Source organism: Miniopterus schreibersii, assembly GCF_964146895.1.
Source record: "Miniopterus schreibersii genome assembly, chromosome: 2".
NCBI classification, from domain to species: Eukaryota; Metazoa; Chordata; class Mammalia; order Chiroptera; family Miniopteridae; genus Miniopterus; species Miniopterus schreibersii.
In genome coordinates this window covers 80816698-80835970 of record NC_138102.1, presented here as the reverse complement: position 1 = coordinate 80835970, position 19273 = coordinate 80816698, and the positions used below count along the sequence as shown (strand labels likewise).

Below are 19273 nucleotides of genomic sequence, written 5' to 3'. Positions count from 1 at the left end.
ACCCTGAATATTCTCATTACACATTATGTTCTAATTATAACAGCATTAAAAAGCTTTTGATGGAAACCATGTCAGGCTAAATATCATCTTTCCCTATGTGCTATAAGTGGCAGTGCTCTTGCTGACAGTATACAGATACCTGTTTTAAGGTGTCGAGCTTCTCATTGTGCACTGCACTTTCCCGTTTTCTTTATTTGAATTTCAGGTTTCACTTTCTTATCCCTCAGGTAAGAAACCAGCCAATTCTAAAGGATAAGACTAGTTAATCTGAAATTACTGCTATTCTAAGTAATAAGAACAGGGCCCAGGACATAATAGATTTTTAAGAGTGATTCAGATGTGCTTCATGAGGTTATAATATGTTGTTTCTTTGGCATCAGTGAAAGAAGATGATTTTAAAGGTGTAGAGAACGCCTTAGTTAAACCAAAACTTACAAACTCAATCTTGTTTTGTGCTGCCCAATAGTGAAGGCAGATTATTTAAGATGAAACTATATAGACAATACTTTCCTTCCTTAACCCTAGCAATTTTCCCCCAGTCTAGATGTCAACTCAGGCAGTGCAGACTTTAGGTTTGGTTTAGCTGGATAGCTTTTCCCTTTTTCCACAGCCTTGAATTGCAGTCATTCTCACAGCTGCTTTCTATCTAAATCTTACCGGTATGTTTTCTCTTTAGCTCTTTGTGGGTTTCCCTCTCTGAATATCTAAATCACACTGTCAGAGATTACCTCTGACAAGAGCTAATTCCATAGTTTAAGTAAGGGTAAGACCATCTGTGCTCAGGGAGAATGTTACCTGGAAGAGGAAGTGTGCCTTGGAGCCAAAGCTTGGGAGAAAGGCAGTGCATATCTCCTAGAACTGTTGCCTCAAGCTGATTTAAAAATCTATCAAATCTTTAAAAATAAGCTTATTCTTTTATAGCAGTGTGAATTAAAATTTATCTGGAATTATCCACACTTTCAGCTTTAACTTTTACATTGTTATTTTTGTTTTGTTTTGAAAAATGATTTTCTTTTGGCTAGAAATGAAGGTTCTTGAACATGTTTTTTATAAATGTTATTTTTCCTTGTAGGTCTACTTCCCCTGCAGGACAGCATCATTCTCCTATGTCTTCTAGACATCATTCATCTTCCTCACAGTCAGGATCATCTATTCAAAGACATTCTCTTTCTCCTCGTCGAAAAAGAACTCCTTCACCATCTTATCAGAGGACAATAACTCCACCTTTACGACGTTCTACTTCGCCTTATCCTTCTTCACATTCTCTGTCTTCTCCTCAGAGAAAGCAAAGTCCTCCAAGACATCGCTCTCCAATTCGAGAGAAGGGGAGGCATGATCATGAACGAACTTCACAGTCTCATGATCGGCGTCATGAAAGAAGGGAAGGTAAGCACTGTATCTTGATTTTTTTAAGTCATTTAAGTAGATTTTCTTTAAAGCTTGGACATTCAGATTTATTATTATAAGGGATAGAAGAGAACTGAGTTATATTAAGTATTCTGTAACACAGGAGAGGTCCTGAGGGCAATAGGAGGTGCTTAATGACATAGGAATGTAAGCTGTTAGAATGTGTATCAGTATGCATTTATATGTATACTAAGTTGGTGCTTTCTTTAAGATATTTTACTTGAGTACTCTCAAGTTCTAGAAATTTTTGACCATCTTATTTTTAGTGCATCCTCCTCATTGCTTAGTTAATTCTTTAAAAAAACAAAGAGGTGAAGGAATGAAAAGCAGCAAGCCAGGGGGCAAAGTTTGAAAGCATCAGAAGTGTTTTGATAAAGAGGTGAGAGTTCAGGGAGCTTTCAAAGGGTTGGTGCAAACCAAGTGATAGTTTTCTAGGTATAAATCAAGAAAGAAGTAAAGTAAGCAAAGCATTTCCCTTCCTTAGTTCCTTGAGAATTAAGTTAATTTTGTATTTGCTACACCCTGTTCAAGTTGAGGTGCTATTATTACCTGACAATACAGTCTAAATATTTCTCATCTAATATGTCTGTACTTGTCTAAGTTTCTCATCTTTGTTTATTTACAAGTTTTTTCCCCTAACTTCTGTGTTAGTTTTTAAACATAATAAATACTCAGGATATACTTGCTTACTTACAACATTTCTGTTTAATATGCATTTTATTTAATTTTTTTAAATGTTTTTATTAATGTCATAGAGAGGAAGGGAGGGGAGATAGAGAAACATCAATGATGAGAGTCATTGATCAGCTCTTTCCCACACCTCCTACTGGGGATTGAGCCTGAAACCCGGGCATGTGCCCCAACTGGGAATTGAACCACAATCTCCTGGATCATAGTTCAATGCTCAACCTCTGGGCCATGGTGGCTGGGCTTAATATGCATTTTAAAAGGATGTCTATGAGTATAATATAGCAGTCTCCCATGAAACATGTTACATTTAGTTATTATCTTCCTAGCAACAGTGCAAGCAATAATCAAGTGTTTTTATTCAAGAAAATGATGGGTGCGTAGGTAGAGACTGGAGAGAGTACCTATTTTATAGGATTATCCCTGTTTACATGATTTTGGAACAAGATCAGCACATCAGTATTTATGGAACATTGATAAGATGGGAAAATTATTTTATGCCTATCTTTTCATCTTAATAAGATATTTAACAACTAGAATTGATCAGAAATATAGTATTTCTTTAATGACTACTTACTGAATGAAAACTCTTTATTATTTCAAAACATAATTAATAAACCCACTAATGAAGAGGAATAGTATGCAGTTGGGTGTTTTTAGGATTGGTTTTTTATGGTAAGAGTGGCTTATGTTACAGGAAGAATCCATATGTGTTTAGGTTCTTTGTAAGGAGAACATTTCTTTAACCTTCCATACAAGAGATATAGCAGATGTTTGTTTCTCTCTATTTAGATGTCATTTTCTGAAATAAGAATAATTTTAGTAGAAGACAGGGGAGGGAGATAAAGAACAAAACATTGTAATTAGATGTATTTGTAAAGACGGATGGGAGCATCATGAAAAAAAATATTAAGTGAACATTTTTAGGCACAGTTGTTATTGGAGGAGGACTAGAAGTAATAGATGTTTATAAGAAGGGATGGAGACATCAAATCTTTGCCTAGTGCTTCTGCCTTAAATAGCATTTTGGATATAGGCATATGGACAAAGTAATTGGCAGGGCAGATAAGTTATTGATGGGAGAATCTAGAGGATTTGTGGATACTAAGTGCTTGGGTGCTTGAAAAAACCTGTGGACCTAGCCACTAGAGACAAAGTGAAAAGGAGATAAACGTATAATGTCCTAGGCATAAAACTGCTCCAGAGTCTAAAACAGCCTCAGATCTTGAGTCAGTACCAAAGTGTAGGAGCAACTTGTGAAGGACTGATTTTTTTTAAAAAAAGGCAGTGTTTGTTCTTTGACATTCTCTTGTTAATTCTTTCACTTCATATCAGATTTATACTGTAATCAATCTGTGTCTGTTCTAGACATATTTAAAGAAGAGTTTCTAATCTGCAAATTCCCATGAGATATGGGGTTTTAACTAAGCCATTTAAGTTCTGGATCTCTATTTCTTTCTTTATACAATTGCAAGTTTGGATTAAATAGTAAGATTTGTTCTAACTTTTTAATAACTAAAATCACTTTATTTTTCTGTGAAATCTTACAAAATGCTTTAAGTAGAGAAAGCTTGAGAGACAGTAGTGTGATTCCATTAAATAACTCAAGAAAAGAAAATAACAGTATCTCTTTGCCAGCCAGTTTACTAACTGTAGGCCACTCACTCTAAAGTGCTTAACTCCATTTGAGGGCCTCATGTGTGATCTAGTCTGGCCTAATATTTGATAGAGATGATAAAAGTCACTGTGTGCCTCTGCATCTCACAGTTATTTCTAAAAAGTAAGCCATCAATGATATGAGATCAATTTATTTGTTTCAACTATTTAAGATATAAGTATGGATAAATTGGGGCAGTGGAAGATCTCATTTAGAGTTTATTCAATAAAAACAATTCTCTAAGCATTAGTAAAAATTACCTTTGGAATTTTAGCTTTTGGATAGATTTGGTTTTCTTATTTGACCATATTGTCTCCTTTTATTTTCTGCAAAGAACATAAATAACCATTGTAATAAAATTTTTAAAGCTCCATATTAAATATATTGGTTTTTTTAATTTCCAAAATTGCATTACAGAGACTAGAGGCAAAAGGGATAGATCAAAGGACACAAGGGAAGAACGAGAGTATGAACAGGATCAGAGCTCTTCTAGAGACCACAGAGAAGACAGAGAACCTCGAGATGTCCGGGATCGAAGAGATACCAGAGATACTAGAGACCGAAGGGAACTAAGAGACTCCAGAGACATTCGGGACTCCAGGGAGATGAGAGATTATAACAGAGATAACAAGGAGAGCCGTGATCCCAGAGATTCTCGGTCTGCTCGTGATACCCATGACTACAGGGACCGTGACAGTCGAGATGCTCATCGAAAGGAAGATACATATCAGGAAGAATCCCGAAGTTATGGCAGAAACCATTTGAGAGAAGAAAGTTCTCGTACTGAATTAAGGAATGATTCCAGAAGTGAGTCTCGAAGTGAAATTAGGAATGACCGGATGGGCAGAAGTAGGGGGAGAGGTCCAGAGTTACCAGAAAAAGGTAAGATTTTTGACTTGTCAGTTAACTGTATCTTGTATGTTTATATAGAAGTTATTAAATCTCCTAAGATTTCTTTTCTAAATAAATTATTTCTACATCTATTGTCATTATTTTGTCAAAGTAATTTTCAATTAATTGAGTTTGAATTCTGAATAGGAATTGTGAGCTAAAGTAGCAAAAGATAAGTTGGGCCTGACCTAGACCCCTAGTTTGAATTATATCATGCCTAAAATCTTGATTAATGTGAAACACTAAGAAAATTGCTCTCAGGAGGAAAAAAAAGAGTCAAAAGGAAATAATTTCTAATAATTTACATATATATATGTAATTTCAAAATGATCATTAAAGTGGGATTTAAATGATAGGCTTTCAAAATTGATGGTTTCAGAAATGACTAATTTATGTATTCAGTATGTGTACTTGCTTCAAACCACCTCAGATCATCACATATCAGGATCTTGAGCCATTTTTTTTTTTTTAATCTTCCCCTAAAAAAGCATTTGTCATACCTAATAACTACCTATGTATTTGACTATCTCCAAACTGCTTGGACTGAATTAGCTTTTCCTCCCTCCACCTTCCTTTCTCCACTTCCCCAAAACACTGCTGCACAGTCTGATCACTTATTCTTTTCATTGGTCTGTTGGTCTCTCTTGGTCAGTATCACAGCTTCACATTAAGCTGAAGGCCCCTCACCTTCTCCTTCATAATTGTCTTGGCTTTTCTTGGCTCTTTGCTTTTTCATTTACATTTTTTAAATGTAAAAAAGCCACCCTTTTATTCAAAAAAAACAAAACAAAAAATCAATCCCAACTATATACTGTTCTATATACCCTGCTGTTTTCAGTTAAAAACTATCTTGGAAATCATTCCATATTATTCAGTTTGGTAAACAGACACCTCCTTTTTCTGGTGCATAGTGTTTATTGTAGGATATTCCATAAAAGTAATAAATTCTACATTGATGGTTAGGTGTTCCAATCTTTTTTGTTTATGAACCAGTGCATAAGTGAATAACTATGTACAGGTGTCACTAAGTGATATCTTTTAAAACATTTCATTTTCTTACGCTTATTGTAGGTATATAGAAATGGTCATTGATATTTGTATGTTAGTCTTGTATTGTGATGTTGCTTTATTTTCTTTGTAGAGCTAATTAGATTATCTTAAACATCTATGTCTGGGAACAGACAGATTTGGCTCTTCTTTTCTGATTTTTATTTACTTACTATTGATATCCTGTAGGTGTGAATATAAGTGGTATAATGGGCTTCTTTGCTTCGTTTCGTATTTTAAAGACTGGCATTTCACCACTAAGCATGGTGTTTATAGATTTTTTTTAGCAGGTGTTTTTTATTGTTTTAAGGATGTCTCCTAATTTTCCCAATTTAGCTAACATCTTTTATGTATACTGATTTTTCTGTATCTTGAGAAGATCATATAGTTTGTCTCTTTTGCTTTGTTACATGTTAATTTTTAAATTTAGAACTATCCTTGAATTACTAAGATAAATGGCTTTTTTTTTTAAAGTTCTAGAATAGGATTGTTAAAATTTAATTTTCACTTAAACATCCATGTTTTTAATTGAGATTGGCATAACATTAGTGGTATTATGGTAAATATTTAACAACGAACTCTTTAGGAAAAAGTCTTCACTTGTAGCTTTTACCAATAACATGGTATAAATACTCCTGTCATAGCAGATTTCCATCTACTACCATGTCACTCAATGTGGAGTTGGGAAGAGATATGCACAGTTGGCTCTTTGGAGCCAGTGTGAACCAGTTCTATAATACCACTTACTGCATAGTTTATTTTATTATATTTTCCTTCTTTGGTTTAGGGATCAGAGTTATACTGGTCCTATAAAATGTGTTGGAAAGTGTTGCTTCTTTCTCTTCTCTGGCACAATTTGTAGATGATTAGTTATCTGTTCTTTGACAGTTTGATAACATTTCTCTATTATTAAGCCTTGTTTCCTATTTTTCAACTGCTTAGAGCCTTTACTACTAATTGACATTCTCTAAGAGTTAAAGATTTAGATTATTATAGTAATTATAGATTTCTGTTTTTTCTTGAAGCAGTGTAGTAAGTTACATTTTAAGTTTTAATATAATTTCTTCTTTGGCTTATGAGTTATATAGAAATAAGATTTTAAATTTTCAGTCATGCTTTCCATTTTTATTTTCTATTTATTTATATTTTTAAATGTATCAATTTCAGAGAGAGGAAGGGAGGTGGGGAGAGAGAGAAACATCAATGATGAGAGTCATTGATCGGCTGCCTCCTGCACACACACACCCCCCACTGGGGATCGAGTCCACCCCGGGCATGTGCCCAGACCAAGAATCAAACCACGATCTCCTGGATCATATGTTGGTGCTCTACTGCTGAGTCACACTGATTGGGCATAGTTGGCTCTTTTTCCTATGTTCAGTAGCTCATTCCTGCTCTCCTTAATTGCATGCTTCATTTCCAGGATTTCTGATTGGTTCTTTTTTAATGTTTCAGTCTCTTTGGTAATGTACTTGTTTTGTTCATTGATTTGTTTTCTGAGTGCACTGAATTGCCTGTCTGTATTTTCTCTCATCTCATTGAGTATTTTCAGAACTGCAATCTTGAAATCTCTGTCATTTACATCACATATTTCCTTGTGTTCCAGCTTGCTTTCTGGGGGTTTTTCATTTTCCTTCTGAACGTCCTAGTTACCATGATTATTCATGGTATTTGCTAGTCTTGTTAGTCTAGGCACAAATATTCCTTCTATAGCAGCGCACTCTCTAGAGGACTTTCTACCCTTTTCCGCTAGATGGCACTGAATTGTAAGATTTTTATTTTATTATTTTATTTTTTTATTTTTTTTTATTTTTTATTTTTTTTATTTTTATTTTTTTTACCTCTGTGATCTTCCAGACTTAACCTCCAAGGCTTCCCTAAGACAGTACTGGGGCACTGCTTGCAGGTGGGGTTTATTTTGCCCTCACGGTAATGGCATCCCAGACCTCCATGGGAGGTCCATAAGCACCAAACCCGGGAATCAGTCACAGATGGAAACAGCGGTTCCATTGCAAGCTCTTGGTTTACAAATAAAATGTTTCTTTACCCAACACGAAGGGCGATGGGAGGCGAGTTTTGAGAGTCCAAAGGGCAGCAGGGCTCTGTGGTACATTCGTCAGAATCACACACGCACGTCTGACTGTGGATATCTGTGTGGCAGACCCCTGCAGTCTGTCAGCCATCTGCTGTCTCAGTCACTGTTCTCTCCACTCGTGCTGCTGGACTGTCCAAACCCCCCCCTCCCCCCGCAGCTCTTTGTTCCTCCCGGCCAAAGGAAATACCCGCTACCACCAGCTTTTTCCCCTCTCCCGCTGAGCTGCAAGCTCCCAGCTGCAACGCTGCATCTCACTGCCATGAGCTTTCTTCCCTTCTCTCCTCGCTTATTCAGTTACCCACCTTTAGATGTTTCAATGCACAGGTCTCACAGGCATGCCTCTGTGTTGAGTAGGGAATTCTTTGTTAAATTGTAGTTGGTTAACTTTTTGAAATTTCAGGGGGAGAGGCCAAGGGGGTCTCTCATGCCACCATTCCTCTGATGTCCTTATTTCTTGAAATAAAACTTTAATGATATAAACTTCTCTCTTAATACTGATTTTGCATCCCAAAAGTTGTGATATCTCATGTTATTCAAATTTTTCTCTGTGTCTTTGATCTCTTCTTTTATTTCTTCTTTGACCCAGTCATTGTTTAGTAGAATGTTATTTAATCTCCACATATTTGTGGTTTTACTTTCCTTTTGCAGTTGATTTCCAGTTTCAGAGCATTGAGGTCACAGAATATATGCTTGGTATGATTTCAGTCTTCTTAAATTTTGTTGAGGCTAGTTTTTTATTCCATCATATGGTCTATCCTTGAGAATGTTCCATGTGCAGTAGAGAAGAATGCATAATATGATGTCCTTAGATGAAAGGCTCTGAAATGTCAGTTATGTCCACTTGGTTTAATGTGTCATTTAAGGCCTAAATTTCCTCATTGATTTTCTATTTGAATATCCATAGCTGTCAATGAGGTATTTGCGTTCCCTACTATAATTGTATTTTTGTCAGTTTTTTTCTTTTAGTTCTGTTATTGCTTTATATTTTTTGGTGCTCCCTGATTGGGTACATATATATTGAGAAGTATTGTGTCTTGATGCAGTGTCCCCTTTATCATTATAATATGTCTCTTGTTACTGTTTTTATCTTGAAATCTATTTTGTCAGATATAAGAATGGCTATACCCTCTTTCTCTAGGTGCCATTTGCTTGGAGAATCATTTTCCATTCTTTCAGTTTTGAGTTTATTTTTGTCCTTGCAGCTGAAATGTGTCTCCTGAAGGCAGCATGTGGTTGGCTTTTGTTTTTTCAGCCAACCTGCTACTCTGTCTTTTTACTGGTGAATTCAGTCTATTTTTATTTAGGTGATTATCGATATATGAGGATTGGTTATAGCCATTTTATCTTTTGTTTTCTAGCCTTTTTATTGGTGAATTCAATTTATTTTCATCTAGGCTGATTATTGATATCTGAGGATTTCTTATAACCATTTTATCTTTTGTTTTCATTGTTTCTTTTCCCTTGTGTTACTGTCTGTTGTTTTAGTTTGGTGGTATTCTATTATTTTTTCCCTCTGTTTCTTCTTTTTTATGTTATGTGCCTCAGTTCTAGATTTTTTTTTCTAGTTATCATTAGGGTTATGCAAAAGAAATCTTCATATATATAAGTACTTTTCTATTGAATGCATCCTTTGTTCCCCTTTGCAAATTCAGATCTTTACCCTCTCCCCTTTTATGTTTTTTTGTGTCACAAGTTATCCATTTAAACTGTGAGTTCATCTCTGAATGACAGCAGCTATTGTTCTCTCTTTTTTAATGCTTTTACCTCCTTTAACCTTTATGTTATATTTAAGTGTATAATACCCTATTCTGAAAATGGGTGGCAATATCTTGCTTTTGTCTGTCTGTTATCTTACTCAAAGTTTTGTATTCTGTCTTTTTATTTCAGGTAGATTAAGCCCCTTCAGTATTTTCTGTAGTGGAGGTCTTGTGGTGGTAAATTCCCTCCGTTTCTATATGTATGTAAAAGTCTTTAATTCTCCTTCATACCAAAAGTATAGCTTTGCTAGATATGTTATTCTTGGCTGGTTATTTCTGTCTTTCAATTGTTTGAATATTTGATTCCACTCTCTCCTAGCTTGTAGGGTTTCTGCTGAAAAACTTGATGATAATCTAATGGGATTTCCTTTATAGGTTACTGACTTCTTTTTTCTGGATGCCTTCAGTATTCTTACTTTGTCATTAATTTTTGACAGTTTTAATATAATGTGCCTAGAAGAAGGCCTTTTTGGATTGGGATAATTAGGTGTTCTGTTTGCTTCTTGGATTCAAGGATGTAGCCTTTCCCATAGGTTTGGGAAAGTTCTCTTCAACTATTAGCTTGAATTGCCTCTCTATTCCCTTCTCCCTCCACTATACCTTATTCTTATATTGCTCTTTCTGAAGAAGTCAGATAGTTCTTATAGAGTTTTTTCATTTTTTTTTTTTTACTCTCAAAGTCTTTCTCTTTTTTCATATTTGTCACTTCTTGATTTCAATCTTGATATCGCTAACTCTTCCCTCCATCTGTTCAGCTCTGTTTCCTAAGCTTGCTAATTCAGTCTTCATTTAGTTTATTGAGTTCTTCATCTCCAGGATTTCTGTTTGGTTCTTTTTTAAAGTTTTAATCTCTTTGGTAAAATACTCATTTTGTTCATTGGTTTTATTTCTGAATTTATTAAACGGCCTGTGTTTTCTTGTATCTCATTGAGTTTTTTCAGAACTACAGTCTTGAATTCTGTGTCATTTAAATCACACATTTCTATGTCTTTAAGTTTATTTTCTGGAGATTTTTTATTTTCGTTTTGAACTGTTTTGTTACTTTGGTTATTCATGATATTTGATGGATACTTCTCTGTTAGGTATCTATGGGAATGAAATCTTTTTTTTTTTTTTTTTAAATAGTGGCACTCCTCTACTAGGTTAATAAGAAATCCTTCTTTAGTTTTCCAATAGGTGGTGCTGAAGCACAAATTCTTTAGTTTCTCTTGCACTACTCTGGCTTCTTTGATCTCTCTGGTGTGGTAGAAAGTGCCCTGTATTACCTGGGGAGGTGAGCATCTCCTCTGAGGTGACGTGGTCCCCTCAGTCTCAGGGCATGATCCCTGTGAGGGAATGTCGTAGTGATGGGCTTCAAAGCTGGTGAAGTCCCAGTGCTGTCCCTGCAACCAGACACTGACAGCAGTCCAGCCACCATGGGTGGTGGTGGGCAGAGCTGGGGGATGCCAATTGGTGGTTTTGTGGGTTTGTTCTCCTCCCAGTTACGGCGACTGCCAGACCTCAGCTTCCTCACCTCTCTATCTCCACCCCTGCCACTGGGATTAGCCATAGTGTGCACCTGCCACTCAAGGAAAAATGCATGTGTCTTTCCAGTTCTCAGGGTTGTAGATAATGTTCTCTGTAGTCTGACACTCACTGCTACAGCTTCTTCTGGGGCCCACTGCTAGCTCTGGAAGGGGGGTTTGAGGAGGCTAACTCTGCTAGAGTGAGGAGAGGCAGCCAGGCTTCTTGGCTTTGTTTTTCTGCCTGGTAGTGGCAGCCGCCTGACAACCACAGCCACAGCTTGTGCCAACCACTCTGTTAAGAATGCTCACCTCATTGTGTCTCTGCTCCTCTGGGCTGTAGGGAGTACAAGCAGCCACCTGATTTCCCTTCTCTCCCAATACCCACAGTGAGCTCCTGGCTGTGTCCTTGGCATGTGTCTCCAGTCCTCTCCCTTCCCTTTCCCCCCCACTCTCACCTACTTGCCCACTTTCAGATGTTTCAGTACATGGATCTTTCAGATGTATTTGTGTGTTGAGCAGGGAATCCTTTGTTGAATTATAGCTGTCCAAATTGTAACTTTAGTGGGATGGACCAGGGTTACCTCACACTGCCATTCCTCTGACGTCACTCGACAGATTTCTTTTGGTTAATATTTATTTGGTATGTCTTTTTTAATCCTTTCAAGCTTTCTGTATCTTTTTGTTTTAAATGACTTTAAACTGTATATAGTTAGACATATTTTGAATCTTTCATTGTATCTTTTTTGATTCTTAACTCACAAATTTTTCATATTTTTATCTGTCTTTCTCTGGGTCATATCCTTAGATATGTCTTTTTTTACTTATTTTCTCTTAGCACTATCCAACATTTAACCTGTTCATTCCTAGATGTCTTATGTAGCCTTTTAAAAAATGTTTCAAATTTATTTCTGATCTTTAATTATTAAAATATTCTTTACAAATATTTTTATTATTAAAATGCTATAATTCTTTCAGTGCTCAAAGCCTGTTATGTATAAGGGGTGTGTGTGTGTGTGTCTCTGTGGACTTTTTTTTAAAAACCACTTTATTGGAGTATGATTGATATACAAAAAGCTATACACATTTAATGTATACAATTTGATGAGCTTGGAAATAAGTATACACCATAATCTGTGCCGTAAACATAATCTATCCCTGCAAAAATATTTCATCCTGCTCTTTATTTTTTATTATTTGTGTATGTGTGTACTTAGAATACTTAACATAAGATCTACCCTCTTACCAAATTTTTTAGTTTCTGATACATTATTACTAACTTTAGGCACTATACTATACAGTAGGTATCTAGGACTTATTCATCTTATATAACTGAAACTTTGTACCCTTTACTAATACCTCCCTATTTCCCTCTTCCTCCAGCCCTGGGCAACCACCATTCTGTAGTATAATGTGGCATTTGTCCTTCTGTGTCTGGCTTATCTTACCTGGACATTAGTAATAATGTCTACCGGGTTCATTCATGTTGTCACCAAAGGCAGGATTTCCTTCTTATTAATGAATAATATTCCATTATATGTATATACTACATTTTCTTTAGGTTGCTTCCATTTCTTGGCTATTGTGAATAATGCTGTAATGAACATGAGAATGCAGATATCTCCTTCCAGATCCTGATTTCAGTTCCTATGGATGTATATCCAGCAGTGGGATTGCTGGATCATATGATAATTCTATTTTTAATTTTTTAGAAACCTCTATACTGTTTTCCCTAGTGGCTGTGTAGCCTTGCATTACCATCACCACAATCAAGATACTGAACTCTGCCATTACAAGACTCCTTGTGTTACCCCTTTATAGCCACAGCCTAAATCCCCTCCCCTGTCCCTAACCCCTAGTAACCACTAATATGTCCTCTCTTATAATTGTTATTTCACAAATGTTACATAAATGGAATCATGCTGTATGTATCCTGTTGAAATGGGCTTTTTCATTCAGTATAATTTCCTTGAGGGTCATGTATCAATAGTTTGTTCGTGTAACAGTACTCCATGGTCTGGATGTACCACAGTTTGTTTAACCATTCACCATTGAAAGCCATTTGAATCCTTTCCAGTTTTGGGTATTACAAATAAGGATACTATGACCATTCATTTCCTACATTTTTTAATGTAAATTTTTAGGTACCACTTAACGTCCACAAAATGCCTTGATTCTGTATTAGGATGTTTCACTATAAACTATAATCAAAGCAATAATATATCCATATTTTTTACTATTTCATGATTATCCTGAGATATGAGTCAATAGTTTTTATATTTTATTTGGTTGTGTTTTGGGTTAATTGAAATGTGTCTTGCTTTATAATTCCATTATATGATGTTTTTATAGATGAAGCTGAGATTTTGTTTACCCAAGTCAATCATTAGATAAACTTAGGTGTTCTGTTCTAACAGTTAATATTCTTTTCAACAATGGTTAGTACACTTTTGAATTAAAGGGGGAAAACACCTTTATCTGTATGTTTTTTTTGGTAGGAAAGATTTTGACTGATGAAACTTGTTGAATAAAGTAAGCATGTAAACATTTGTGTGAATATCTTTTTTACTTTTTTAGGAAGCCGAGGCACAAGAGCTTCTCAAATTGATAGTCACAGTAGTAGTAGCAACTATCATGAAAGCTGGGAAACTCGAAGTAGCTATCCTGAAAGAGACAGGTATCCTGAAAGAGACAATAGAGATCAAACAAGGGATTCTTCCTTTGAGAGAAGACATGGAGAGAGAGACCGTCGTGACAACAGAGAGAGAGGTTTGTCAAATGGATTATTATTAAATAGTGACAACATTGATTGGGAGAATTATTTTTTTAAAAAACAGTTTCAGTTTACTTTTTAACGTAAGCTGTCTTTTAAGACTTTTGCTTGTTGACGTATTTGAAGCTATTATATTTACTTATACAGTCTTTCTTGTTTACTCAGTTTAGGGGAGAGTATGTAAATAGCTAGCTACCATTACCTATTTGACAGCAGAATAGGTACTGAGGTAATAGGCACTTGCATACTGCAAGAACTGAGGTGCACTGTTGGATGTTTCTCACCTTAACCAAGTAGCTCACAACCCTTTTTTAAAAATGTAGGTTTGTGATACCATTCCAGGCATTTCTGATTCAGGAGATACTTAAACTTTCTCATCTGAATATCCTGGCCACTCACTCACTAGCAGTGGTAAACAATTTTGTAAATACTGCCAAAGAGGAACAAGAAAAAAATAAAAATTACAGGCCTGGGGTTTCCTGGAGAAACATGTTCCTTCCTGAGCATATGTAATGCTTGCTTTAGCTAATTTTAGATTCTTGTATATCATTTTCTGTTACTCTATTAAATGATCTCTTAAATAAATTTTGAAGCAAGATTACTAGAAGGCATTTAAGAAGGGTGATAAGTACTTTCATTAACAAGCTTTTATTGCCTGTACCTATTAGGGCCTTATACATTTAAGATTTTATGAAGGTCTTACTAACCTTGACTGGTTACTATAGTAAGGTTTGCTATAATGCTGAGATTAATATAGTACAAAACTTGATGGAGTAGGGAATTACATATTGATGCTTCAGAGTTTGCTGAATCAAAGGGGTAATACTGTATATTAATATGGAAAGTACTGAGAGGAGAATGAATGAAGTCTCTAAGACATAATGTACTTTGGGGGAGTGTAGATATGATGAGAGACATAGATGAGATCAGAGCTAGTTGGGTTGAGTTTGTTAAGATAAGCCTGATATTTGGGTTAAAAGATATGTATGATTTCTTTAGTTACAGATGAGGCTAGATTTATATGTTCTGTGTTCATATATGAAATTATTTCTTTCCTAACACTGATTTACCTCTCTTCACTCTCTTTAACACCGTGTCCTGGTAATGCTTTTTTTATATCTTTTTTTTCTTTCCTTTTTTTTCTAGTTTTATATCCTTGCTCAGGTTCTTCTCATGTCATGCCTGAATTCAGTAGTAGCACTTTCAGTTTTATATTTCATTCAACCTCACATGCATTAAGTTACCAAGAACTTTGATAGTTGCTTTATATATATTTTCTGACTTAATATTCTTTACAATATTAAGTCAGAGAATATGTATACTTAAAAAAACCTTAAAATTCTTTTATTTTTACAATATCCTTGTGAGTATAGGTATGAAATTCATGTTTTATAATTTAGGAGATTTGGGCCAAGAGAAGGGTAGTGATTTTTCCAGTGTTACAGAGAAGTAAGTTCCAGAGCTGGAATTCAAACGTAGGTCTTCTGTCTGCAAGTCCTGTTCTTTTTCTGTTTTACTTTACTATAACTACTTCAGCAAATATCATTTGTATGACTGAGATAAAAATATATTTTTGAGGTTAATGATATTCTACAAATGTTTACTGAGTCCCCATGCACTTTGCTAGGTTCTTGGCGTACAATAGCACTTGTGTTTGTAGAACTTAATAGAAGTGAAGATACCCCCACCCACTCCCAAAATAAAGCACTGATTCAGTGCTGTCACAAACAAGGGACCCAAAAAGAAGTAAAGGGTAAGAGAGGGACCTTTTTAAAAGTGTTTTTAAAATTTCTGAGGAAATGATATTTATGCAGAGGCATAAATTCAAGATAAGTTAGCATTGCACAGATTGAGGGTAAAAACATTCCGTGCAAAGGAAACAGTAGATGCCAATTTCCTGAGATGGGAAAGCTTAATATGTCCTAGTGTTTGAAAGAAGACCAGTATGGCTAGGGTATGGTGACTGTAGGGAGATTAAGGCAAGTTGAAGTTAGAAATGTGCCCAGGCACTTTGTTCTGTGCTCAGGAATTTAAATCTTCCCTGTAGTTGTTCACAGGTTAATTAAGGTACAAATACACAATTGACATGTGATCAACTTTACTAAAGTTCTATGAGAAGACAAAGGAGCAAACAGAATTCTGAGAAAATCTAAGAAAGCTTCCTAAATAAGGGACATCTGAATTAGGGTCTGAAAGATAGTAAGAGTTTGCCAAAAGGAATGATGGAAGAAGCATTTTGCCAGGAGAGAGTGTAGCATTTACAAACATACAAGACTAAAAGAAACATATGTTTTGAAGTAGTAAAGAAGTATGAGGTTGGGGTAGAGGTATGCTGTATTTGGTAGAAAAGGAAAGAAGCTAGGAAAAAGGATTGATGAGAGGTGATAGGCCAGGTTGTCAGGCCTATAAATCAGGCTAAAATTTTTGGATTTAATTGCCTTTTCACTACTTATAAGATAACTGCTTTTAAGCAGCTAAGAGAACAGAGTTTTCATCAAAAAAAACTATAAGAAAGTCTGGGGAAAGACTGAAGACCAAGAATACCAACCAATTACAGTATGACATAGACATCTAAGAAGAGCTTATTAAAGTCTGGGTTAATAATATTAACTATTAGGGATGGAGAGAGGAAATAGAAGAACTATTTTGAGAGTGAAATTGATGATACTTGAATATGATGAGGTTCAGAGATTTCTAGCTTTTATGAATGGGTGTGTCACTCATTAAGATAAAGGACATATATGACAAGAAGCAGATCTTCAAAGAACACATTTGGGGAGAAGATAGAGAAGATAGTTTAGACATTAAAGTAGTGTTCTTGTATTTTTTCCATTTTCTCTGGAGTAAGGAACATTTTGGTTGGGAAAATAGACTTTATATGTCAAAATAGAGTGTCTGGGTAAAATAGTGTAGTCCCTTATTACTGTAAGTTGCAGTATTGAATTTGTTTCAACATTTTGTAATCATTGTGACATTAGTATGACCCTCAAACCAGGAATTCATACAATCATATAGCATTCTGGGAATCAAAAGTGTAGTACAATAAAACCATTTTAAATGGTTTCAGCAAAAGTTAAAAAAGGATTTAAGAGAACCGACGTCTAGTTTTACTTTCCTAATGTGTTTACTATCTCTCTGACTTTGACAAACAAACTTATGGACCATAATTTCTGTGTTTTTAAGAAGAAAAGGAGGAAGGGGCAGGACAAGATTTTGTTTTGTTTTAGCTTTAAAATTTTATGAACTTTTGTATCAATCTATAACTTCTATTGAGTAAATATGGATAATTCTTGTCTTTCTCCTGTGGTAAGACAGGAAATTCAAATTACTTCATTGAAACTTTCCCTAGAAATATCCTAAAATTATTCTGCTTAACAAGTTGATGTTAGATATGCCACTTGCAAATCTGTTGGCCATATTAATTATGACCTTCATAATTAACCCATAAATATTATTACGTAATATGAAAGTAGAAGCATCACAGTAACCTAGATCCTACCACAGTGAACTACTTTCAAAAATGGCTATCTCCATTTAAGAGTGCATGCCATTTTTTTTATCCCAGACTAATTTCCTGCTCAACTGGGCATTTGGGCATTATGCATTAATTTTCTCTGTGTTTATATGATTCTTGTATTGAAATATATATATATGTACACACACACACACACATGATTATCAATTCATATCTTAAGAAAACAGCTCTGCATTTGAGTAATCAGTTATATGATTAAATAAAACTTTTAATTTATTAGTAGTTATTGTAAATATATCACTAATATGAAACACTTTTTACACTTGATTAAGATTGCTAAGCATCAGTACCCTTAATATTTTAGTTTATGATAAACTGATATTGCAGCAACAAATATTTGTTTTGTTCTATATTTTCCTCACATAATAGCTGCACTTTTATGTGTATATATTTTTGCCTGAAATTAGAGGTGTGACTTACGAGGGAAATTTTTTTTTTCCTTCAGCTCCTATGTTCTACACCTCCTGCTGCCCCTATCCTTTGCCACCAGTGTTCTCAGGTCCTGCTGGGGGGACAGAGAAGATCAGAGGTGAAGGGTAGAGATGGCAGAAAGTGGGGTTGGAGCAGCGGGCTGGAGGTAGGGTAGGGAGCATGCAGAGAAAGATCAAAGGCGGATCAGCGGGAGGTGGGTGGGAGATTGATGGGAAGCAGAAAACATGTTAGTTAGAGGGCAACTGAAAATTACCTTTAAGAAAAAATATTTTTAAACATCTAGGGGTGATTATTTGAATGATTAAATTAAAAGTAATGATGGTACCTGACATTTATTGCCACTGTGACCTATACACATAAAATTTAAGATTTGCCATACTGTCTTACTAATAGGATATCTGTCAAATTAATCACTGACAAAACTTGATTTTCATTGTAGATCAAAGACCAAGCTCACCAATTCGACATCAGGGAAGGAATGACGAGCTTGAGCGTGATGAAAGAAGAGAGGAACGAAGAGTAGACAGAGTGGATGATAGAAGAGATGAAAGGGCTAGAGAAAGAGATCGGGAACGAGAACGAGACAGAGAGCGGGAACGGGAGCGGGAGCGGGATCGCGAAAGAGAAAAGGAAAGAGAACTAGAAAGAGAGCGGGCTAGGGAACGGGAGAGGGAAAGGGAAAGAGAAAAAGAGAGAGATCGTGAAAGAGAAAGAGATCGTGACCATGATCGTGAGAGAGAGAGAGAGAGGGAGCGAGATAGGGAAAAAGAACGGGAGCGAGAGAGAGAAGAAAGGGAGAGGGAGAGAGAGCGAGAGCGGGAGAGGGAGAGAGAGAGAGAGCGGGAACGAGAAAGAGCAAGAGAAAGGGATAAAGAACGAGAGCGTCAGAGGGACTGGGAAGACAAAGACAAAGGACGAGAGGACCGCAGAGAAAAGCGGGAAGATGTCCGAGAAGACAGGAGTCTAAGAGATGGACATGATGAGAGAAAATCAAAGTAAGAGTGGTTGTGAATTACTTTTTTAAGTTACATTTTAGTAAAGAATTCAAAAAGTTTTGTTTAATGCTTTTCGTGTGCCCCTGATATCTTGTTAATTTTTTTTCTCTCCACACGTTTCTGTATTTCAATTTTATTATGTAATTTGGTGTTTAAAATTTTTTGAATCATCTGGAAAAAATAATAGTTTTTTCTTTCTTATATTTCTGTATCCAGGGGATATAATTAATTATTCTTATTTAAATCACATTTTTGATAGCACATTGGCTTATTCGCCTGCTTTAGACTTGTTTTTTACAGGAAACCAGCATAAAACTGATAGAATCATCAAACTTGTATCCCATCACATCCACTTTATAATTAGTTAATGGAGTTGACTGGTTACCAAGAGATAGTACATATGCTACTCCTAATAATCCTTCATGAATTTTGTGTACTAAACATCTGGATTCACTATCTCCAGGCTACTGAAGCATTCATAGTGTCTTAGAACTG

The 19273-nt window shown here is 35.6% G+C and overlaps 1 protein-coding gene across 7 annotated transcripts in view; it reads left to right on the top strand.

Annotated features, from left to right (window-relative positions):
• Window positions 1-19273, top strand: part of ZC3H13 (zinc finger CCCH-type containing 13) — an 84486-nt gene that overhangs the window by 45207 nt on the left and 20006 nt on the right. For 4 of the 7 annotated variants that reach the window (XM_081130780.1, XM_081130781.1, XM_081130779.1 and 1 more), the window contains 5 exons: window positions 1073-1386; window positions 4169-4633; window positions 13621-13812; window positions 17797-17880; window positions 18223-18778. In XM_081130780.1, the coding sequence (XP_080986906.1) occupies window positions 1073-1386; window positions 4169-4633; window positions 13621-13812; window positions 17797-17880; window positions 18223-18778 (1611 nt within the window). The remainder of the gene's footprint in view (window positions 1-1072; window positions 1387-4168; window positions 4634-13620; window positions 13813-17796; window positions 17881-18222; window positions 18779-19273) is intronic. The other 3 variants (XM_081130783.1, XM_081130784.1, XM_081130782.1) reach the window with 1 other exon arrangement.